At 41.4% G+C, this 25,085-nt stretch overlaps 1 protein-coding gene across 1 annotated transcript; it reads left to right on the top strand.

The window, feature by feature from the left end:
* Positions 1–22,295: 22,295 nt before the first annotated feature.
* On the top strand, positions 22,296–24,307 carry LOC111891767 (T-complex protein 1 subunit delta). The gene has a single exon (XM_023887832.3). The coding sequence runs from the start codon at positions 22,476–22,478 to the stop codon at positions 24,075–24,077; it is 1,602 nt and encodes a 533-aa protein (XP_023743600.1). The 5' UTR covers positions 22,296–22,475; the 3' UTR covers positions 24,078–24,307.
* The last annotated feature ends 778 nt before the right edge of the window (positions 24,308–25,085 follow it).

Genomic DNA, 25,085 nt, shown 5'->3' with positions numbered 1-25,085 from the left:
GACATCCCTATTTTCACGGCCAAAAAAGACCGATTTTGTTTATACTTTATAAAAATCAGAGTGCCTATTTTAATAAAAATGTTGCGGAATATGTTCCCAGTAAAACATGATAAATACGTTATCAAAGCACTTTCAAAGAAAAGTATTTTTATTCGTTTCAAAACATTTGGGATGTCGTCGTCAATACAGAAACATAAGCATAAATAGAACTTACATTCATTATCACTAGTGATGTATATCTCCTTAATCTCTCAGTGTAATGTGACTTCATATCAACACATGTGATATAAATAAATTGAGTGGGTTAGGTTGGGAAACCTGGTGAGTATATACCATATATATAGTTTAAAACTCACAAAATATACAATTTCACCATATATATAAACAACTCTTATTCCACCCAGTCGATCCTCAGAATAAGACTATCCATACTCTCGGACCTAAGATTAGCCGTTTTACCTAATCCATACTCCCGGATCAGAAATGAACGACTTTACCTAATCCATACTCTCGGACTAGGGACGAATGACTAATCCATACTATCGGATTAGTGATGAATGATTATGCCTAATCCATACTCTCGGACTAGGGACAATAACTATGTCTAATCCATGCTCCCGGATCAATGACATATACTAAGGTTTTATTCTCTGAGTATAATTCACTCGTACTCGTAAGAAAACACTACCCAATATTCCTCATAATTAATTTAGGTTTACTCTTTATCCTAAATCAGCACATATAATTAGGTATGTTCTTTAACAAGTATCCCAGAGACCCAGACAACATCAAATAATTCGCACATAAACATATATTTAATACTTCAATCGATACTTGTATTAAAATCATGTTCATGAAAGAGACTATGCACTCACACATAAACTCTTCAACAAATATTTAACTCTTTAACATATATTTAATACTTTTAATTAATACTTGTATTGAAATCATGTTCATGAAAGAGACTATGCACTCACTTGAAAAGGTGGTGATTCCGAACTCAGACAGCGCTTCACTTCTTAAAAAAAATAATTTCCTTCGACGAAACCTAGTATTATTATCAGTAGAGTTTAGTCTATTATTCGCCGAGACTAATTCATAGTCTAGCTATTATTACTATTATATAAGCGTTAAACAATACTTATATGATCCATAATAATAGCCCAATTACTTATTATAAGTTTCTAATAACGTTACTATAATTAAATAAAAACTATATTAAAAATAGCGTAGACGTAGATCACTTACAACGGGTTTTATAGAAAACTGGGCTTTGCTTGGAGCAGCGTTCCCGAGCCGAAAATCTCTTCTTCTTGGAGCCGTTGAGCACTCCGGGGCTTCCGCCTCGTGCTAGGGAGGTTCCCTAGCCTTTTCGGGGGGTTTCGGGGCTAGAGAGAGAGTAAAAAGAAGAAAGAATGAGAAAAGTGTGAAGAAAATGAGGGTGGAAGAAGTTCTATTTATAGGGTGAAAATGGCTAAACTTGGTGCCACATGTCATCATCTAGTGGCAAGACTTGGGGAGAAAGCAATGACCAAGATTGTGCCACATCACCTATTTTCGCACAACACACTTCCGACTTCTAAAATCCGTAACTTTCACATACGACCTCCGTTTTTGACGTTCTTTATATCCACGCGTAGGTAAAAATAAGATCTGCAACTTACATTTTGACTCTGTCGGCTAGTTCTCTACCAATCTTAAATTTAACAGTACGGGGAGATTATACTGTTAAATATCCGCATAAAATTCATAACTTCTACATACAGACTCTGTTTTCTTCTGTCTTTTTATCGTTGAGTTCCTATTAATGAGATCTTCAATTCTCATTTCGGTCGCGTAGGCCAAAAACCGCTCAAACTAAAATTCGAGTTTCGGGTCGTGCACTGCTATGCCAAATCTTAGAAAATTCATATACGAAGTCAGATTTGGGCGTTCTTTTTTTGTATGTTCTCGGTTTAAAATATACTAAAAATTTTATTTGGATCGATAAGGCTAAAAATTCCTTTATCAAAAATTCACTATTTACGTCTCCTGGTGCCGTGCCGGTTTTGCCGTAAAACTTCGACGGGCCATAACTTCTGCGTTATAACTCGGATTTCGGCGTTCTTTATATGTACGGAACCCTTGAGACATATTATAAAACTTGGTTAAGATTATTTATTCCAAATAATCTTTTGTCGAAAAGTCGTTTTCGACCCCTATTATCTCTAAATTGACTAGCCTGGATCTACGGGCGTTACAATTATCTCCCCCTTAGGATGATTATGTCTCGGAATCATCAACGAAACAGGGCTCACATGATGACTCCATATGTTATCTATTCATCCTAAGTAATAACAGTAACTTTCATGTTTCTTCAAACGAGTATCTAACTCTAAGACTTCCTAACTGCAGGCGGTGCCCGATCTTGGATCCGCTCTCTATCTCATGTTAGACTTCCAATCATGATCTTCATGTCACAATCTCGATCTTTGTTGGAGAATCCTTTAAAAATATTGAGGTAAGTTTCTTTCTTTGATTATCATAATAGACCGATGGGTCATGTTCTAATGACCTCTCATCGTATGATGCGACGCTTAGACTCAGGTCGTTTAGAATCATATTCTAGACTTGAAGACAACTTCCTTCATGCTCTAATGTGATATAATCACATTCTAACATGTAGCACTTCCAGCTACAAGCTCTTACAATGATCGTGCTACTTCTTATGATTGCTTCGATTTTACTTCAATCGTGTGGCTTAAGTCGGATGCTACATCGATCTTGGTTCTCTTAACCATGTAACATACTCATCTTAGTCGGACTCGATATGATATTACTACTAGGGTTGAAATGATAATCATCTTCTTAATCATTACCGAAACAATATTAACGACATATTTGAATAAAATGGTATCAATTACTAGCTTCTTGGTAACCTTTTGACTTTCCCTGATCCAAGCGTGAGTCCTGTGCTTCCGGTAGCATAGGCCTCTACTACCATTCACACCTACTCATACTTGTCCCAAGTGTTGTCTCGCAGTTTTCCAAGTCACCATGCACGAATTTCACATAATCATTTATCAGAACGGATAACATAAATAAGCTTTATATTATTTCTTGAAATGATTACATAGGTGTTCAAGTTCACCCTAGACTATGCATCTAATAGGCTACACCTCCTGATACTAACCGCATGCCTAGTTTATAACTTGATCTTTGGATATAAGTTCTCATTCTTGATTCCTTGCATTGTCATCTGCTTCGTCAAGGATCATATGAAATGCTCTTGCCTTCTGCTTTGGCGGCACATTTGGCTTTGTAGCTTCTTCTTTCCTTGGGCAGTCTTGCTTGAAGTGTCCTTCCTCACCACACTTAAAGCAGACTTCTCTCTTGGTGGTGCATTCGCTGGCATAATGACCAGTTTTCCTTTATTTGAAGCATGTCATTTCTTTAGAGCGTCTCCCAATGTGCTTCCTTCTGCACTTGTCACACCATTGTGCTCCTTCTCCAGACTTTGAGAATTTTCTCTTCTCGTCGGACCTTGTAGATCCTTCAAACTTTCTCTTATCGCCAACTTCAACCTTGCTGGCGGCTCTTCCCTTGATCATATCTTCAACAGACTTGGCAGCCCAGATAGCTGCCTCTAGAGTAGGTGCCTGACGTACCGGCACCGCATATTGTAACGACCCAAAAATACTACCCAAAAATTTCGTTTTAAAATAAGTAATAAAACCATATTCATCAAACGTCATATAAGAGTCATAAAGAATTCATCTCAAAATATCTTAACAACTGTCAAATATATCAGAGTATAAACATCCCAGGCTGAACAAATGGTGTGTGCACTGCAATCTTCCCGAGCTCCTCTTTTTAAAAAAAAACTGAGTACCTAAAACCAAAAACCAAAAACCGTAAGCACGAAGCTTAGTGAGCTCCCCCAATCTACCACATACCATGCAATAACATATAAAGCACATACTGGGGCCTTGCCCCCTCCATCGGACTGAAGTCCGAAGCTGACTGACTGGGACCTTGCCCCCTCCATCGGACTGAAGTCCGAAGCTGACTGACTGGGACCTTGTCCCCTACATCGGACCAAAGTCCGAAGCTGACTGACCGGGACCTTGTCCCCTACATCGGACCGAAGTCCGAAGCTAACTGACTGGGACCTTGTCCCCTACATCGAACCGAAGTCCGAAGCTGACTGACTGGGACCTTGTCCCTTACATCGAACCGAAGTCCGAAGCTGACTGACTGGACATAGCATAGCATAACATATCAACTAGCATGAACACATAAACCCTGTCTGAGCCACGGAGGCGTCAAACATACTAACTACTGTATTAGACCGAAGTCCTGAAACTACTGCTAACTGAACGGGCCGACATTGTGACCTTAGACCCGTTCCTACTGGAAGGAAACTCACTTGAGACTGCTGAACTGGTGCTGCTAATCCTTTTGACTGCTACCTGACCTCTGACTCCGAACTGCTGCTCCACTAGCTCCTCGAGCTACCAATGTCAATATCACACTTAGTCCAACTGACATCCAAAGGTCAACTAGGTCAACTCTGGTCAAGGTCAAAATCCTGGTCAAATTCAACCTTCCAGGTCAACCCTACTCGCCGAGTCCACTTAATAACTCGCCGAGTTCATATGCTCAGGGTCTTTCTATTCGCGACTCGACTCGCCGAGTCAGTCCATGACTCGCCGAGTCAACTATTCCCGAGTCCTGACCTGTCTAACTCGCTGAGTCTCCACCCGACTCACTGATTCGAGTTTCAACTCGACGGGTTTGGGGTTTCGCGACCTGACTCGCCGAGTCCAAGGCAATCTTCAACCAACTCGTCGAGTTGTTCTTCCGACTCGCCGAGTTCATGCCTAACTTCATCCGACTCGACGAGCTGTTCATCCCACTCATCGAGTTCCTCCTCATCTTCAATCTACTCGCCGAGTCCACTCGAAGGACTCGCCGAGTCTATTCAGTCCTTAATCAATGCAGTGACTTTTCGAGCCAAACAAGGCTTCCAACTTATAGATCCATACTTCTAAGGCTTATCCCCTACGTAAAGTGGAAAACTTTACATGTAGATTAAGAGATCTAGGCTCAAAACACATTAAACTAGGGTTTATGGCAAACATACATCTTCAACATACCAAGGGCTGATACTTTAGGGGATTCTAGACCAAAACAAGCATGGATCTGAGGTAGCAACCTCAGATCTGGACCTCTAACTCGAAATGGTTACATATCATACCAAAAATGTCCAAAACACACACATAAGAATAGATCTAGGTGCAAAGGGAGTCCAAGCAACAACTTATTACCTCCAATTGGTCTGAAATGTCTGCTCAATCCCGGATCTACAGTCCCTTCTTGCACCTCCAAGGCCTTCCTTCCTTCTCCAAGCTTCAAAAGCTTCACTAAGGGTAGATCTTGCTCCAAAATGATTATGGCGGCTAGGGTTTAGTGTTCTATGGTAGAGAGGCAGTAAAGGAACCCTAGGGGAGAGAATGAGACGTTAAATAAGCTCCAAGTCCCGGATTTAGGGTTTTCCTTGCTCAGACCAGACTCGCCGAGTCACCTTGGCTGACTCGCCGAGTTGGTCGCTTACACCTCAACCTGGATCCCGCTCGGACTCGCCGAGTCCCTCCTTGGACTCGCCGAGTCTCCCCTTAAAATTGGGGTTTTCTTTCTTTTCTTGGCTTTCCAAACTTTGGGTGTTACAACTCTCCCCCACTTAAACTAAACTTCGTCCTCGAAGTTTGCTACGATCCACCGACTGCGATTAGCCTCCAAAATCCCACCAATTAATCCAACACTAGCTGCCTACCTTCGCTGGCCTACCGCTTGGTCATTCTGACTATGCCAATCCTTACAGATAATAATCTCGGGTCCATCCTGACCCTGAACATTCTGGAAATGCAACTCACTCAACCGAAAATCTTTCTGATACTCTCCAAACACTACACTGACCCCGTAAGGGTTCACCCCTTCTTTCCTTGCACGATTTCCTTGTCTTCCCAAGGCGATGCTCCATAACTACCTACCTCTTCCTTCACCGTGAAGACCTTGTCTCCACCAAATCTATTACTCCTGCTACTCCCAGTACAGGTCATCGTCGCCAGTATCCACTGGGCATTCTTTCTACTACCATTTGGTGTCGAGCACCCCACGAACAATTGACTGAAAATTCTGCTATTCCAAATCTGGCTTCCGGATGAATTGATACCACCCAGGTCCAACTAATAAGGCTGAACTTGCAGTCCGACGCAAAATTAATACTGCCTATAATACTGGAACTAACTGAAACACTGAACCGCCTGGAACACTGAACTGCCTGAAACACTGAACTGCCTGAAACACTGAGTTCCAACTCAACTGTGGAATTGAAGGACTCCTTACTTAGTCGCTCCCACAACTTCTGAATGAAATCTTTCTCTGGAACTAGTTTCCACTAGTTATCCTGTCACTGATGCTCTAACAACCTTCCGATCCAATCGATCGGGCCCATACGTCACATCCTGACATCATCAATTCCACGACTAACAACATGATGGCTCCTAGACTGACGGTGGTCCTTATCATACCTAAACCCCAACGGTCCACTGCTACTCTGATCTCATAACTGTGGTGACGATCTACTGACGAATCGCCGACTTAACCATAACTGAACCATTTGGGAAATCCAGAATCTAACCCATGGATTCCCATATCCTCTCTACTGCACCCGAACTGGTGGGTACTACTGCTTTCCCGCGTCAAACAATGCGTTCATGCTGCCTACCAATCTGATAAAGGCTGCGGCTACGCTCGCGGACTTACAACTCTCTAATACTATCTGGCTGCTAGTGAATGCTACGGCTACCCCCCGCAGACTTACAACACCACTACTACTGTCTGACTGTTAGTGAATGCTACGGCTTCCCTCGCAGACTTACAACACTCTACTACTATCTGACTGCTAGTGAATGCTACGGCTACCCCCGCATACTTACAACACTCTACTACTATCTAACTACTAGTGAATGCTACAGCTACCCCCGCAGACTTACAACACTCTACTACTATCTGACTGAAGTGAATGCTACGGCTACCCCCACAGACATACAACACTCTACTACTATCTGACTGCTAGTGAATGCTACGGCTACCCCCGCAGACTTACAACACTCTACTACTATCTAACTGCTAGTGAATGCTATGGCTACCCCCGCAGACTTACAACACTCTACTACTATCTAACTGCTAGTGAATGCTACGGCTACCCCCGCAGACTTACAACACTCTACTACTATCTGACTGCTAGTGAATGCTACGGCTACCCCCGCAGACTTACAACACTCTACTACCATCTGACTGCTAGTGAATGCTACGGCTACCCCCGCAGACTTACAACACTCTACTACTATCTCGAGGACATCCTGACTATCCCTAGTCCCACTAGTGATCCCTCATCCTGATTCCTCAAAACCAGCCCTCAGCCCTTGAATACTGCATCATCCTCGACATCATATATCCTTGATATACTTAGCGCTTCGTCGAGGAGCTCTTCGGCTTGGTTCCCAAACCAACCGTCTACTAATCCGGATACAAGAAGCTATTGTTGGGAAGTTTCCAAACTCCCAACTTCTGAATCTACACAATCCTGCATGCTAACTCTGCCACTGGCTACTAATACAAAGGCATCTCTTGCTGACCGTTCTCAGGATCCTCATTCCGACTCACTTGAGCCCTACGGTGTTCCTCCAATCCTGGATTCCCAGCCAACTTCCAACCATCTCGATTTCATGAACTAACCGCTGGGAAGGTCCTCGAACTCCCGATTCTGAACTTCTCAATCCATCAATCACTGTGCTACCATTATTTCTTCTCAGAGGCCGCGCACTTATTCTGGGTCTACGTGGCTCTTATCCTTGTGTACTCGGAGGGTTCTCCCCCACTTGGATTTGGCTAGCTCTTTACTGCTCACTGGTCGAAAGGATTTCCAACCTTCCTTCCATTAAAAGGGTGATATGCTGTCCGCCGACGTTTACCCTTGCCAGCGCTCCAACTAACTCTTACCAGATCCTCACCCTTCTTGCTATCTGACTGAGCACCCTTCGATCCTTAACTGTATTTGCTTTAGGGACTACATCCCGAGAACCTGCGTTTGGGGTGCACATCCCCAACCCACTTCCTTATTGACCGCTATCTACTCCACTAAAAACTCTGGAATTATCACTACTGAGAATATAACTGATCATTACCCGACTAACGCCTTCCGCAGGTAGTAAGGCACTACTGAATCTTACATACACATGCTACATTCACCGCATCTGAAGTAACCTGATCTAGAGGGAACGACATCCAATTCACCATTCTAATTCCAAGGTATGCAGATGGCATAAAACTCAGTCACAAGCAGGTAGTATAATACCCCAACACTTAAGCTTTTTGATAACAATGCAGCAACATAACAATAATATCACAAATAATAGTTGACAAAAAGCAAAAGTTACATACCTCCATTACTCAGTGCTGCTCGAATCCCTGCTGAAATCTACCGGAAAACTCGGCTCCGAGCCATAGGCGCCCTTGCCCGGCCCCGACGACCGTTGGCGGCACTCGAAGTCCCAGGGGTAGGAGCTGGCACATGCCCTGCTGTATACAAACTCGGACAGTGGGCCTTCTTGTGGCCCCTCTGACTGCAATGGAAACATAACGGATCAAGTCCCTGGGCGATGGTAACAACACAGTCTCTGCTAAAATGACCAATCTGGCCGCACTTGAAACATCCAGCATCGCCACCACTTCTACGCCTGCACACACCCATGTGCGTCCTTCCGCACTTCCCGCATCGACTGCGGCTCTGATAGTTCCTCGTCCTCAAATCCGAACCCTTGAGTCTCTTACCCGAACCTGTGGCTACCTGAGTCTCATCCATTTTCCTCTTCCCTTCCGACTCCCTGCCCGACTCTCGCTCCTTCGTTACCCCATCGGCAACGCCCGTCGACTGAACAACAGCTGTCTGATCCTGGAGCCTCGCGATCAATCTATCAGTGATCCTCACAACCATGTCGGGCAGATCCTCGCGAATGGCTCGCGTAACCTCCTCAACTATCCAATCATGCAAAGGTCTCTCTTGGAGACAGGGTGCCCCACGCACTCCTGTCCCCTGATGGTAAAAACTAGAAATGGGATCTCCCTCCTTGATGGATCCCTGAACTCCATAAGAATCGGAATCTAGACGAGCCCCAATCTGTCCTGCAACTAACCCGGCCTTAAAGGCCTCAAGATGACTGCCCATGAGCTCCACAACCACTATCAGAATACTCATCACTGATACGAGATCAAACATACCCTACCAGGTTCCCGATCTTGTCTCGGCTCTTCCCGAATCGAGTACGGATCCTCTGCTTTCAGTAGTACGGGCCCATACTACCTTCCACATCTATCCGTACTTTCCTCAGGAATTGCTTTGACTCCACCACATCCCTTAACCACTACTACTGCTCCCAGCACTATCTTATCCTAGGCTTACCCTAGGGAAACCTTTGACTTAACTCAAACCAATCCTCAGCTACTGAAGGTCTCCTCGTGATGCCAATTAGCCATCACCTGGATACCATCACATGCGACGAGGCTCAGATAATCCTTCAAGTAAAAGACTCGTCCCTACAATGGTTGGACTCAAACAAGAGCTGCGCAATAGAACCAAATCCAGCACTCTGAGATTATTCAACCCTGATCGCACGGGACGTGTCGTATCCACCTAATGGCTAACTCCCATCACTCATAATCCCACAATGCACAAAGGAAGTAGCATTCGAACAAGGGAAAAATCTAACCATAACATACTCCAGCAATCATATCCACATAGAAAGAATCTGAACTAGCATGCAACACAAACTCATAACTCAGGCATAACCTAAACAGGCTATCCTACTACTGTCTAATCAGCACTACTATGCAGCTCAAAAGCACAAATAACAGGCACATAAGGCATCATCCCTAGATCCTTAGTCCTATTCTAGCATGTTGTTCTATCGACTGATAATCATAACGTAAACTTGTATGGGTATTTTAGGGTACTTACTTGAGCTCGGCTGATTGCATGCACCACACCCTTTTCTCTTTTCAAAACTCTTTTCGCTTTTTCTAAAACTCTTTTCTTTATACTTTTTCTAAAATTGTTTTCTTTTCTCAAAATCCTTTTGTAATCATGGTTTTTCTTTTGAAAACTCAATACCACTTCCTTAGTTTGAGTTCAGACACACTCGGGAGTGCGCCCGAATCCCTCAAACCAAGGCTCTGATACCAACTTGTAACGACCCAAAAATACTACCCAAAAATTTCGTTTTAAAATAAGTAATAAAACCATATTCATCAAACGTCATATAAGAGTCATAAAGAATTCATCTCAAAATATCTTAACAACTGTCAAATATATCAGAGTATAAACATCCCAGGCTGAACAAATGGTGTGTGCACTGCAATCTTCCCGAGCTCCTCTTTTTAAAGAAACTGAGTACCTGAAACCAAAAACTGAAAACCGTAAGCACGAAGCTTAGTGAGGTCCCCCAATCTACCACATACCATGCAATAACATATAAAGCACATACTGGGGCCTTGCCCCCTCCATCAGACCGAAGTCCGAAGCTGACTGACTGGGACCTTGTCCTCTACATCAGACCGAAGTTCGAAGCTGACTGACCGGGACCTTGTCCCCAACATCGGACCGAAGTCCGAAGCTGACTGACCTGGACCTTGTTCCCTACATCGGACCGAAGTCCGAAGCTGACTGACTGGGACCTTGTCCCCTACATCGGACCGAAGTACGAAGCTAACTGACTGGGACCTTGTCCCCTACATTGAACCGAAGTCCGAAGCTGACTGACTGGGACCTTGTCCCCTACATCGAACCGAAGTCCGAAGCTGACTGACTGGACATAGCATAGCATAACATATCAACTAGCATGAACACATAAACCCTGTCTGAGCCACGGAGGCGTCAAACATACTAACTACTGTATTAGACCGAAGTCCTGAAACTACTGCTAACTGAACAGGCCGACATTGTGGCCTTAGACCCGTTCCTACTGGAAGGAAACTCACCTGAGACTGCTAAACTGGTGCTGCTAATCCTTTTGACTGCTACCTGACCTCTGACTCCGAACTGCTGCTCCACTAGCTCCTCGAGCTACCAATGTCAATATCACACTTAGTCCAACTGACATCCAAAGGTCAACTAGGTCAACTCTGGTCAAGGTCAAAATCCTGGTCAAAGTCAACCTTCCAGGTCAACCCTACTCGCCGAGTTCATATGCTCAGGGTCTTTCTATTCGCGACTCGACTCGCTGAGTCAGTCCATGACTCGCCGAGTCAACTATTCCCGAGTCCTGACCTGTCTAACTCGCTGAGTCTCCACCCGACTCACTGATTCGAGTTTCAACTCGAAGGGTTTGGGGTCTCGCGACCTGACTCGCCGAGCCCAAGGCAATCTTCAACCAACTCGTCGAGTTGTTCTTCCGACTCGCCGAGTTCATGCCTAACTTCATCCGACTCGACGAGCTGTTCATCCCACTCGTTGAGTTCCTCCTCATCTTCAAGCTACTCGCCGAGTCCACTCGAAGGACTCGCCGAGTCTATTCAGTCCTTAATCCATGCAGTGACTTTTCGAGCCAAACAGGGCTTCCAACTTATAGATCCACACCTCTAAGGCTTATCCCTTACGTAAAGTGGCAATCTTTACGTGTAGATTAAGAGATCTAGGCTCAAAACACATTAAACTAGGGTTTATGGCAAACATACATCTTCAACATACCAAGGGCTGATACTTTAGGGGATTCTAGACCAAAACAAGCATGGATCTGAGGTAGCAACCTCAGATCTGGACCTCTAACTCGAAATGGTTACATATCATACCAAAAATGTCCAAAACTCACACATAAGAATAGATCTAGGTGCAAAGGGAGTCCAAGCAACAGCTTATTACCTCCAATTGGTCTGAAATGTCTGCTCAATCCCGGATCTACAGTCCCTTCTTGCACCTCCAAGGCCTTCCTTCCTTCTCCAAGCTTCAAAAGCTTCACTAAGGGTAGATCTTGCTCCAAAATGATTATGGCGGCTAGGGTTTAGTGTTCTGTGGTAGAGAGGCAGTAAAGGAACCCTAGGGGAGAGAATGAGACGTTTAAATAAGCTCCAAGTCCCGAATTTAGGGTTTTCCTTGCTCAGACCAGACTCGCCGAGTCACCTTGGCCGACTCGCCGAGTTGGTCGCTTACACCTCAACCCGGATCCCGCTCGGACTCGCCGAGTCCCTCCTTGGACTCGCCGAGTCTCCCCTTAAAATTGGGGTTTTCTTTCTTTTCTTGGCTTTCCAAACTTTGGGTGTTACACATATTCCCAAGGAAGTCCCTTTGCATACTTTTCAACCTTTGTCAGCTCGTCTGGGACAAGGTGCAAAGCAAACTCCATTTTTTCCATGAAGTTGTTGGTGTATTCATCGATGGACATGCTTCCTTTCTTCAAAATTAGGAATTGGTTCTCTAGCTCGAGCAGGATCCATACTCGAATCAGTGAGAGTCTTGGAGAATCTAGGAAGCCTGTGAAGGAGAATCCTTGATTATGATTAGAATATGGGAATGGTTGCTATGCGGAATGCGGATAAGCATGCAAGGAGAAAGACCAGGGTTCGGTCCCGGCTCTGGTAGTGAGCTAGATAGTGGAAGGACTACCAGGATTTTGAGTTCGCCTTGGATCTCTTGTATCAAGCGGAAATGATTGATTATGCGATCTATTGCACTTTATGGATTGGGAGACGAGGTCTTAGGGATGGTTAGTAGCCCGATATAGAGCAGAGGTTACTCCAACTATTGCAGTTCAGCCATTGACGATTGAGCTGGTGAGTGTGCTAGGGTGCGAGACCCTGATTGATATGATTTCTAGAGCTCGAGAGCAAGGATTGATGTGGAGCACATTGGGAAGAGGGGAATCATATAAGGTGCATACATTGGAGGGTCCCGGAAGGGGGCACAAGGGTTCGAGTCGGTTGTGAGAGGCCAGTAGGGCCTGGTTTAGTGCGGTACTTGTAGGAAATTGCACGAGGGAGTTTTTGCTTTGAGGGTTTTACTAAGTGTACCTCTAGGTGTGTTGCCCCGTTTGTGTTTGGTCTACACATCCAAACATTTGTCATATGTCATTTGCATACCGTGAGTTATAGGATGGTTAGTGAAAAATTGTTTCCCTCTTTGCTGGTTTGGAGCGCTCAATATTATATGGGTCTAGGGTCAAGATCGGTTTAGGGACATGATGCGGAAAGTCTACGGACAGGATTGGTGACTCGACCATTATGCTTGAGTCGGCTTTTAGAAGCACCTAGGGAAGTGGTTTACCCTTGAGGCCATGGCCTAGACATCAGTTATTCGAACCTCAAGATATAGGTGGGGCATCAATTCAAGGCGTCTGAGATTATTAGTCTCGCTGGGATTCGGGAAGCGTTTATCTGATCTTTAGGAGTGTGTGGTCCTTGGGGATTCGGGCCCGTAATAGAGCACTCGCACGGACGAGAAACAGGTTGTCAGGAGTTGGTTATTAAAGAGTAAAAAGGATCGGGAATCCTTCAAACCTCATATATTGCAAAGACTCGGTCGAATCTAAGTGGGGGAGAACCGCATAGGTATTCAGGACAGAGACATGTATGAGACCGGGATAGGCTTCTCGTCACTATCGAGGGAAAATGGCAGCCCAAGTGGCTATTTGGTTGAGGGTTGTGCGAGTTTGGAGTCCAGTAAGACTCCCCGTCATGTGAATCGCATATTCTTGGGGGCTTGATAACAGAATTTAGGGAGACGGGTTGGGGCTCCAGTCACAAATTGAGTTCAGTTCGGGTGATTGGTCGAGTGCGTGCTTGACTCTGTATGCATTTGGAATCAATAGACTAGGGTAAGGTATTGGGTTACGATTGTGTTAGGTTGAGGGTGTTGTAAGACTACGGGGGAGCCGTAGCATTCACTAATGGTCAGTTGGTATGGAAGTGTTGTAAGGCTACGGGGGAGCCGTAGCATTCACTAATGGTCAGTTGGTATGGAAGTGTTGTAAGACTACGGAGGATCCGTAGCATTCACTAATGGATAGATAGTATGGGAGTGTTGTAAGTCTGCAGGTGTAGCCGTAGCATCAACGGGGTTAGCAGATAGTACTTGAATGATGTAAGTCTGTGGATGTAGCTACAGTCTTCACTTGATTAGTAGATGGCAAGAGCGTGTTGTTAGGACGCGGGAGGAACAATAGTACCCACCAGTTCAGGTGTAGCCGTGAGGTTATGGAAAAAACAGATTGGATTTTGAAATTACCCAGACCGATTAGACCTAGTTAAGCCGGTGATAAGACTGTAGGAGCGCCATACGACTACGAGAGAAAGGAGTCAGTGGATTGCTTAAGGTCATTCGTGACATAAGGCTACCAATGGTCAGGAAGCAATCACTTCTAGCATCAAAGTTGGTGATGCCAGGGTTCGACGCTTGTAACCAATCGGTTAGATTATGAAGTTGTTAGAGTCACAGTGACATGACAACTAGTGGCAACTGGTTTTTGAGAAGGGTTTCGTTCAAAAGTCGTGTCAGGCGACTAAGTGGGGGAGTCCTTTGGCCCTACAGCCAGGCCGAAGTCCTATAATTCAGATGATTGGCGGACGAAATGAGACCAGGCACGCCTCGGAAGATTTTGGAAAGCAGTCATGTAGCAGCATGCTTTTTTTTTTCGGGCAGTTTCAGCAATTGGGCAGTATTAGAAATGGTGTTTTAGGTTTCATATGCGAACGTAATAGCTGCTTGACTGGTAAGTGACAAGTCACTCACAACGGGATTATCTAAACCTTGGCCGAGTATAAGTGATATGCAGGGATAATTAGGTCGGTGAGCCTATTTTATTTTGGGGACCCCGAGTTATCAGAAGTTGAGCGGCCAGTTGAGGGATAAACGGATTGGATTCAACGATAAGGATTCAGTATGAGTAGTCTGTCATGGATTCAGACCATCTCAAGACAACAAATTTCAGACGGAGTAGATGTGGTCTTGTTGAATTCGTTCACCTGTGGAATTCGGACGGAATAGATGTGATCTTGTTGCAGGAAATTAGTTCATCTTCAGGTTCTAGAACCTTGCGAAAGTCGGATTATTCGGGGCTTAAAAAGTAATATTTGGATTTATTTTGAAAAGATTTTGGAGACTAAGGGGTTGTTTAGTAACAGTTGGATTAATTATGTAAAGAATTCTGAGATCAAGGGTGTAATAGGTAAATATGAGAGCTGTTTTGGAAAGAATTTTATGGAGGGGGATTGTTTATGCCATTATGGTAAACAACTTGATGGAGCCGGGTATTTAAAGGTTGACAAACCCTAACCCTAAGGAGGAAGTCGGCCGTCACCCCACTCCCCATTCATCCTCCAGCCGCAAACCCTATTGCTCTTGCTCTCTCTCCCAACCGTCATCTTATCGCCACCGCTGAAGGACCACTGATCAGCCACCTTATTTCGTCGCCGGTGAAGACATGAAGGCACGAAGAAATCGGAAAACTCGTTTGTTGGTGCTGCTGCTGTTTACGGTTGGGTTGCTGCCTCAACCCATGTTCACCGCCGTTACCCTGCCGCTATCTAATTGCCGATGAAGCCGTGAGCATCGAGGACCATCGTCATGACCGGGTACCACCATATCTCTCTCTTCCCTGTCATTCCTCTCGGTGTTAGACGCCGAAAACATCGTTGATGTTGCTGGAGGTTATGGCGCGGATGTGGTCATGTCTTGGTGACGGATTGCCATCGTTTCCCGGCCGGAATCACTTCTTAATTTCCGTTCACGACTGGACCTATCGTGTGTCGCCTCTGCCACCGTCATTTTACACCCTCACCGTCGTTTTGCGCCACCACGGGGAGTGGTTGGGCTCGTTTACGGCCAGAAGTGGGCATGGTGGTGTTGTGCTCATATGATGTGGTGGTTTGAGGCTATATGAGCACTGCTTGGTCGGAGATCCGAAGAAAGACCTCACTGCCACCATCATGAGGTGGTGGCTGCCGCTCTCTACCGCCGACTGTCGTCAAGGTGGTTGTGTGTGTGTGTTAGATTAATGTGTGTGTTTATTTGTTTAGTATGTGTTTATTTTGAGAGTAAAGTCGTGTAAAATGTATCAGAAAGTGAAATAATGAAAGAAAGGAACCCTAACCACCACGGCCGCCGTGTCGGGTGGCAGTGTGCTTGCCTCATTGAGTTCGATTCGTTTAGGGTGTTTGAAACCCTAATGGGCCTTGTAAGCCCTAATGGACCCTAATTGACCCAATAAAACCCTAACGGGCTTAATAATTTTCAAGTGGGCCTAATAGGCCCATTAAAGCTCTAATTGACCTAAAAGCCCAACAACTTGATAAATGGATTAATATTTGGGTTGGGAAACCCTAATGCCAATAAAACCCTAATTTGGGCAATTAATCGGGACACACGAGAATTATTTAATAACTTGAGATATTAAATAATAATCATTGACAAAAATGAATCTAAGCAATATTGGACTTAATGGATTAAGTCCTTAATGGGTTAAGTGAGAAACACTTAACCCTAATTGTCATTTATGTGAAACCCTAATCTCACTTGGGCTTTGTGTTGGGCTTTTCCTTTGGTCTTTGGTAATTGGATTATTAATGGGCCATCCAAGAATAATCATATGGTCTAGAATATGTTAATGGGCTTAGGGTAAGGCCCATATGAGGGTGTGGGCCCAATTTGGAAAATTGGGCCGTAGACGGGCCATAGTTTGGGCATTGATGATTATATGATGTTAGGCCTTAGAACAAGAACATCTAAAGGCTTAGGCTCAATTTGGAAAATTGGGCCATATGTTGGGCGTTGATTCCCAGTTGACTTTGGGCCTTGGGCTTAAATAAGCCGAGCTTGGGGGTAATGTAGTAATTATCCAAAGTAGGTACTTATGGTTATGTAGTGGAACCCAATTATATTTAATACTTTAATTAATACTTGTATTAAAATCATGTTCATGAAAGAGACTATGCACTCACTTGAAAAGATGGTGATTCCGAACTCAGACAGCGTTTCGCTTCTTCAAAAAAATAATTTCCTTTGACGAAACCTAGTATTATTATCACTAGACTTTAGTCTATTATTCGCCGAGACTAATTCATAGTCTAGCTATTATTACTATTATATAAGCGTTAAACAATACTTATATAATCCATAATAATAGCCCAATTACTTATTATAAGTTCCTAATAACGTTACTATAATTAAATAAAAACTATATTAAAAATAGCGTAGGCGTAGCTCATTTACAACGGGTTTTATAGAAAACCGGGCTTTGCTTGGAGCAGCGTTACCGAGCCGAAAATCTCTTCTTTTCGGAGCCGTCAAGCACTCCGGGGCTTCCGCCTCGTGCTAGGGAGGTTCCCTAGCCTTTTCGGGGGATTTCGGGGCTAAAGAGAGGTTCTAGAGAGAGAGTACAAAGAAGAAAGAATGAGAAAGGTGTGAAGAAAATGAGGGTGGGAGAAGTTTTATTTATAGGGTGAAAATGACTGAACTTGGTGCCACATGTCACCATCTAGTGGCAAGACTTGGGGAGAAAGCAATGACCAAGATTGTGCCACATCACCCATTTTCGCACAGCACACTTCCGACTTCTAAAATTCGTAACTTTCACATACGACCTCCGTTTTTGACGTTCTTTATATTTATGCGTAGGTAAAAATAAGATCTACAACTTTCATTTTGACACCGTCGGCTAGTTCTTGACCGATCTTAAATTTAACAGTACGAGGCTATTATACTGTTAAATATCCGCGTAAATTTCATAACTTCTACATACGGACTCTGTTTTCGTTTGTCTTTTTACAGTTGAGTTCCTATTAATGAGATCTCAATTCTCATTTAGGTCGCGTAGGACAAAAACCGCTCGAACTAAAATTCGAGTTTCGGGTCGTGCACTGCTATGTCAAATCTTAGAAAATTCATAACTTCCTCATACGAAGTCAGATTTGGGCGTTCTTTTTTTTTTGTATGTTATCGGTTTAACATATAATACAAATTTTATTTGTATTGATAAGGCTAAAAATTCCTTTATCAAAAATTCACTATTTACGTCTCCCGGTGCCGTGCCGGTTTTGCCATAAAACTTCGACGGGTCATATCTTTTTCGTTATAACTCGGATTTCGGCGTTCTTTATATGTACGGAACCCTTGAGACATATTATAAAACTTGGTTAAGATTATTTCTTCCAAATAATCTTTTGTCGAAAATTCGTTTTCGACCTCTATTATCTCTAAATTGACTAGCCCGGATCTACGGGCGTTACAAAACTGCTAAAACCGTTTCTATCCGTTGAGGGACTTGTACACCTCTGATGGAAATTTTGAGAGCGTTTTTGAACTTAGACTACTGTCTATTATTTTATTTCATTTTTATCAATTTTAATCTCGACCAAAATCAGATTCGTAAAATCTTTCGAATCTGAATCAGTTAATCGCGAAACCTTAAACTATTGATTTCGACATAATTTCTATTATTTGTAATGTATACCGGAAGTGATGTAAAGGTCCAATACAAGTTATGTGAATTTTAAAGATAGAAATGACACAATATTTCTAAAATCGTATGCAATTATATAATTTAGGGTATATAATTATAAACAATTAAAGGGGTGATGGCTATATATATATATATATATATATATATATATATATAACCTTTTTTTTCTCGTACCTTGAAAATCAAATCTATAGGTTTCGTTTCACGCCACGTATTCTACCTTGGTAACAACATAACGTACTACAACAATCGTCTTCGAACCTTGCCTATAAGTGTAACGTCTCACATTCTCCACAAACATCCCTACTGAATTAGCGACTCCCCTCCTATCTAAAAGCAAATTCGAATTCCTCCCCAACAACGATACCGACTACATCATTCACACTAAAAACCCTAATTTCGCCGACATACAATTCCCCAATTCAATTTGTTTCGGTTGATGATTGACTACCCTGATTTCCCGAACATAAAACACCAACCCCATCATCCACAAAAACCCCAATTCGTATCCAAACATGTCACCATTGATCTTTGTCTACTGATGATTGATTAATGTTTTTTGATTCTTCAACACATGTTAGACTTTGCTTATTCTTTTACTTCAATCGTATGTTTTCCCCGTGTGTTCACATTTAATTATTGTTACAAATCATTAATATTTGATGATAAAAATTATGTAGTATGTACTAACAATAGCACAAAATTATCTATTAAAGTATATGCAATGGTTGACTGAAACATAGAGGTATGTGGTCAGTAGGTTTTTGGGTTTCAAAAGAGTTTGTTTCATTTATAGGATTTAGTTTGAGATAGGTATCATTAATCACATGACCTCTATTTCTAATTATATAGGGTTTTAATATTTTATTATATGTGTTTCTTTGAACAAAGGTTTGTGTGTCGTGCATAAAACCCCTCAATGTTTAGATTATTTAGATCTTTAGGGATACATTTACATACAATTCTTGAAGATTTGTGTGTTGTACATAAAACCTAAAGGACCTTATTTGTAAAATACCTAAAGGACTAGAAGATTCATTAAAGACTAAAAGCTTCTATACAAGCCCTTTAACCTTATGTAAACCCCAAAGGACCTTATTTGTAGAAAGACATGAAGGACTAGAATATTCGATAAAGACTAAAAGCTAACAAAAGCTTTCTACAATCTTATGTAGAAGGATGTTTCCATAAACCTACAACTTAAGGATATTCTCTTACGTCAAGTTGTTCTTTATACATTGATCGATAGGATCATTGTAAGGGCTTTGATCCTTGTAATTTGTTGGTGATTGTATATCACTAATATTATTTAAGTGTAACGGGTTAATTTGTTGATCAATGTAACTTTGACAATTATCGAATAAATTAGTATGGTGAGAAGTGCATATTTGTTTGATTTTTATCATTGTTGAAAGTATACTGGTATTTAGGGGCGAACCCCTGGGAGCGGGGTCCAAGGGGCAGAGCCCCTGGCTGGGGTCAAGCTGCCAGGTCAGCGCGAGAATTTTTTATATTACTTATGTTACTATATAAAAAATGTCTCAGAAATCCGTATTTTTTTTTTTTTTTTTGTAAAAATACCCAGTTTTGTGATTGATTTATAGACCCGATTTTATGTTAGTTTTTTGACATGTAATATGACTGTTTTTAGACAGGAAGTTGTTTTCCTGTAACTACCATATGACAGTTTTAGGACAGGAAGTTAGTTTTGTTATGGCTGACAAATATGTACCACAGAGAACCAACCAACATGTTACCAACTGAACCAATTAAATTGGTAGCCAATATGTTTGGCTGGTAATGCCATGCTAATTAAGTAGTCTTGGTACGGTAACAATATGAAATTTTGAATATCACGGTTGTACCGTACCTACCAATATATATATATATATATATATATATATATATATATATATATATATATATATATATATCAATTCATAAATACAAAGAAATATGAGTTCTCATATCTTCATGTTTTAATTAGAATAACAACTAACAAGTCTTAGAATTACTAAACTAACACATTGTCCGACAAATTTCTTGATACTTATTGTTTGATGTGCACGAGATCGGTGATACATGCACTAAAACTTAAAAAAGAATACTAACCTCTCATTCCTTGTACTTGTACTGTTACCATTTGTTTCCTCTAGCAGCTTGCTAAGGGTGGATCTCTTTTAATCCTTTTAGTCGTTTCGAAAAAAAAACTACCAGAAGCGAGTGAAGCAACGGCTAAATGTCCACAAATTCAACTTATATTCATGTATAGTACATATTAGTTAAAAATTTTGGTATATATCAAAATACCAATATATACCAACCAAATTTGTTGGTAGTCAAATTAACTGGTACCAAGCATATTTGGTACGATACTGATATCTAAAATATTATACCAACTATAGTTGGTAGGGTGCACGGTTTGGAGAAAAAAATATCGGTATCATACCAATTTCACCCCTAGTTTTTGTTATATGATCAATTTCGGATTCATTTTGGATACAAATTTCATAACATCTTATTCATTATTCATTTCTAGAAAAATAGTGAGTTTCATCCGATTAAAGATTTCGAATGTACATTCGAAATGCTTAAATCTAGGGGTGAGCAAAAACCGCACCGCAACTAAAATTAACCGTAAAATCCGCATAAATCGCAACCGATAAACCGCAACCGCAATAAAAACCGATGGTGAGGTTTTCTATTTTTTAAAAACCGCAAATTTGTGGTGCGGTGCAGTTATTAGTTTTCAAAAACCACAAAAAAAACCGCATCGCACCGCATATATTATATACATTTTTTATTAATTAATAATATAGTAAATATTAAAAATAAGACAAGTTTTATGGATGAAAGATGGATAAAATACTAGAAGACAAAAATGTTGGTTTTTTGTTATGTTTAACTTTGAAAAATAGTGAGATTAGAAAATTTTAAAATATTTATTGTTAATTACTATTAATTTGATGTTTTTAAGATATTAATTGTTTGTGATTTAAGTTAACTGTGTTATACCTTATGTTTTTTTTTTATATTACAAGTAATATGTTTGAACTCTTAAAACCGTTTGAGCTCTAAACTGTAGTTAAAAACCTCACAAAATAACCGCACCAAATGCATGTGGTTAATAATCGCAACACTTTGCCAACAAAACCGCACCGCAAAAATAACCGCACCAAGCGGTTTTGAAAATGGATTAACCGCATTTGCGGTTAGTGGTGAGGTTTTGGCTAATAACCGTACCGAACCACACTGCGTTCACCCCTACTTAAATCTGAAAGTGTTTCACAACTCTCACTAATCCAAATTTATCTATATCCCGTTTTTTCTAACATAATTTGTCATGTTCAACATCAAATTCATCTTATATAAACATACATTATAACCATGAAACTTGTATTACATCATAATTAATCATTTTTACATTAGTATAAATCTAGCTACATTAAAATAAGATGATTAGGCGACATTGGAATCATTAATAGTTTTTGTATTTGTTTATTTAAGTAGTTATTCATTTGTTAACTTTCTGCCTCTTTTAAATTGATACTCGACTTCAGGAGTTACATCAACAAATTACTTATTAAATAATGTATATTTATAATTAAATAAAAATATTTATTCAACTAAAAAATAACAAACTAAATAACTTTTACATAATTTACCAATAAAAGTTTGGAATCCAAAATGTAAAAAAATGATAATCACTTGCTTAATTGTAAAATGAATCATTTTTAGATTTCGGTCTTTTAGGTGGAACATTTCTGTTTGCTAATTTACGCTCCTCTCACTGCTAGGGTTTCTCTTCAGTCTTCCCCCATTTCCAGCCAAACTAGGGTTTCTGTCACACGAAAGCCTCAAATCTACGATCTGGAATTTTAAAACTTTCAACACTTAAATTGAACATATTCTCATCTTACGAAAGCAATGGCAACCATGGCAGCTCAAGCACCACGCGCATCCAAGACAGAGAGCTATGTCGACAACAAACGGAAGGACGATATCCGTATGGCGAACATCAAATCGGCACGCTCCGTCGCAGACGCCGTCCGTACCAGTCTCGGCCCGAAGGGAATGGACAAGATGATTTCAACAGCCTCCGGAGAAGTCATCATCACTAACGACGGCGCCACCATTCTCAACAAAATGGAAGTGCTCCAGCCCGCCGCCAAGATGCTCGTCGAACTATCAAAGTCACAAGACGTTGTCGCTGGTGATGGAACCACCACCGTCGTCGTCATCGCTGGTGCACTCTTGAAACAATGTCAACAACTTCTTCATTCCGGTATTCACCCCACTGTTATATCTGATTCTCTCCACAAAGCCTCCATGAAAGCGGTTGATGTTCTTACCGCCATGGCAGTTCCTGTTGAGCTCTCCGATCGCGAATCTCTCGTTAAATCCGCATCTACTTCCCTTAACAGCAAGGTAGTTTCACAGTACTCTACACTTCTAGCCCCTTTAGCCGTAGATTCCGTTTTATCTGTTGTGGATCCTGCAAAACCCGATTTAGTTGATCTTAGGGATGTGAAAATCGTGAAGAAACTCGGTGGTACTGTTGATGACACAGAGCTTGTCAAGGGTCTAGTATTCGACAAGAAGGTTAGCCACGCTGCTGGTGGTCCTACTCGTGTTGAGAATGCCAAAATCGCTGTCATTCAGTTCCAGATCTCTCCTCCCAAAACCGACATTGAACAATCCATTGTAGTATCAGATTACACCCAAATGGATAGGATCCTGAAGGAAGAGAGGAATTACATTCTCAGCATGATCAAAAAGATCAAATCCGCTGGTTGTAACGTGTTGTTGATCCAGAAAAGCATTTTAAGAGATGCAGTTACAGATTTGTCTCTCCATTATCTTGCAAAGGCCAAAATTTTGGTGATTAAGGATGTTGAACGTGATGATATTGAGTTCATCACCAAGACACTAAACTGCTTACCAATTGCAAACATTGAACACTTCCGTGCTGAAAAACTTGGGTATGCTGATATGGTAGAAGAAGCTTCTCTTGGAGATGGAAAGATTGTTAAGATTACTGGAATCAAAGACATGGGTAGAACAACAACTGTTCTTGTTCGTGGATCCAATCAGCTTGTTCTTGATGAAGCAGAAAGAAGCTTGCATGATGCTTTATGCGTGGTGAGGTGTCTAGTGAACAAAAAGTTTCTAATTGCAGGTGGTGGGGCCCCTGAAATTGAGCTGTCTAGGCAGTTGGGTGCATGGTCAAAGGTGTTGCAGGGTATGGAGAGTTATTGTGTGAGATCTTTTGCTGAGGCTCTTGAAGTTGTTCCCTACACTTTGGCTGAAAATGCAGGGTTGAATCCAATCACCATTGTTACAGAGCTTCGTAACAGACATGCACAGGGTGAAATCAATGCTGGAATCAACGTGAGGAAGGGGCAAATTACAAATATTTTGGAGGAGAATGTGGTGCAGCCATTGCTTGTGAGCACAAGTGCTATCACTTTAGCTACTGAATGTGTTCGGATGATTTTGAAGATTGATGATATTGTTACAGTGAGGTAGATTTGATGCAAAAACTCATCACAAGTTTTTGGGAGATCTTTATCATGGTATGTTTTTGATTTTTTTTTTTTGGAGATTTATGTTTTATGTTTATGTAAACCTTCTTTTTTGTAGTTTTGACTTGATATTTTTGGTTTTCATTATATGACTGTTTCTTGGTATGATTATCTAGAATTTCTCATCATCTGTGTTGGAAACTTTCTGGATTAAAAGTTTTGCTGCATTCCACATATTATTTGGTTTGTTGATGGATGATATGTTAAAATGATTAAACGATGATATTTATAATTTATGTGGATTTGTATTTGTCTAAAAAGGTTTTTCTTTGAGTATTAGACTATTAGTTATAGACAATGGCGATAATTTGATAAAAACCTCAATACAGTACATCTCCAGTACAGTCTACAGCAAAGTTTTTTCATCAAGCTTATCTATTACCCCACAATTTTAGTTTATATCATTTACATTTTTTATATTAATATATTTGAAATGGAAAACCCCAAAAAACCCAACCTAGTATCTCCTCAAAGTAACTATTTTGTTATATTTTTGTCCAATAAAGCTTTGTGGTTGTTTTATAGCAATTTGCTTTCATTAAAACTAGAATGTAGCAATGTACAATGACCTTGTAGGGGAGGCTCTCAATTTTTTTTAACATAACATAAAATGCTCATGAAACATTAATTTAGGCAAAATCACAACATAAAATGGGGAAAATGTAGGGAAAACCATACAAAAACCATATCTATTATCTTCCGATTCCAATGCTCAAAAATGGTCCCTATGGTTTTCGAAAATATCAAGTTTAGTCCCTAAGTTCAAAAAACCTCACTGATGGTCCTTGTGGTTTCACAACTTTTAACAAATGGTCTTTTTCGCTTACACCGTTAACATTTGACCGTAAAATGAAGGACATTTCAGTCATTTCACCACCACAGGGACCGCCTTAATCTCTCTCTCTCTTAAATTAAAATGTATCATGAGCACTAAATCAAACCCAAAGGTTTT

The sequence above is a fragment of the Lactuca sativa genome, chromosome 5, assembly GCF_002870075.4.
Source record: "Lactuca sativa cultivar Salinas chromosome 5, Lsat_Salinas_v11, whole genome shotgun sequence".
Lineage (NCBI taxonomy): Eukaryota > Viridiplantae > Streptophyta > Magnoliopsida > Asterales > Asteraceae > Lactuca > Lactuca sativa.
This window is presented reverse-complemented; position numbering and strand designations above follow the sequence as displayed.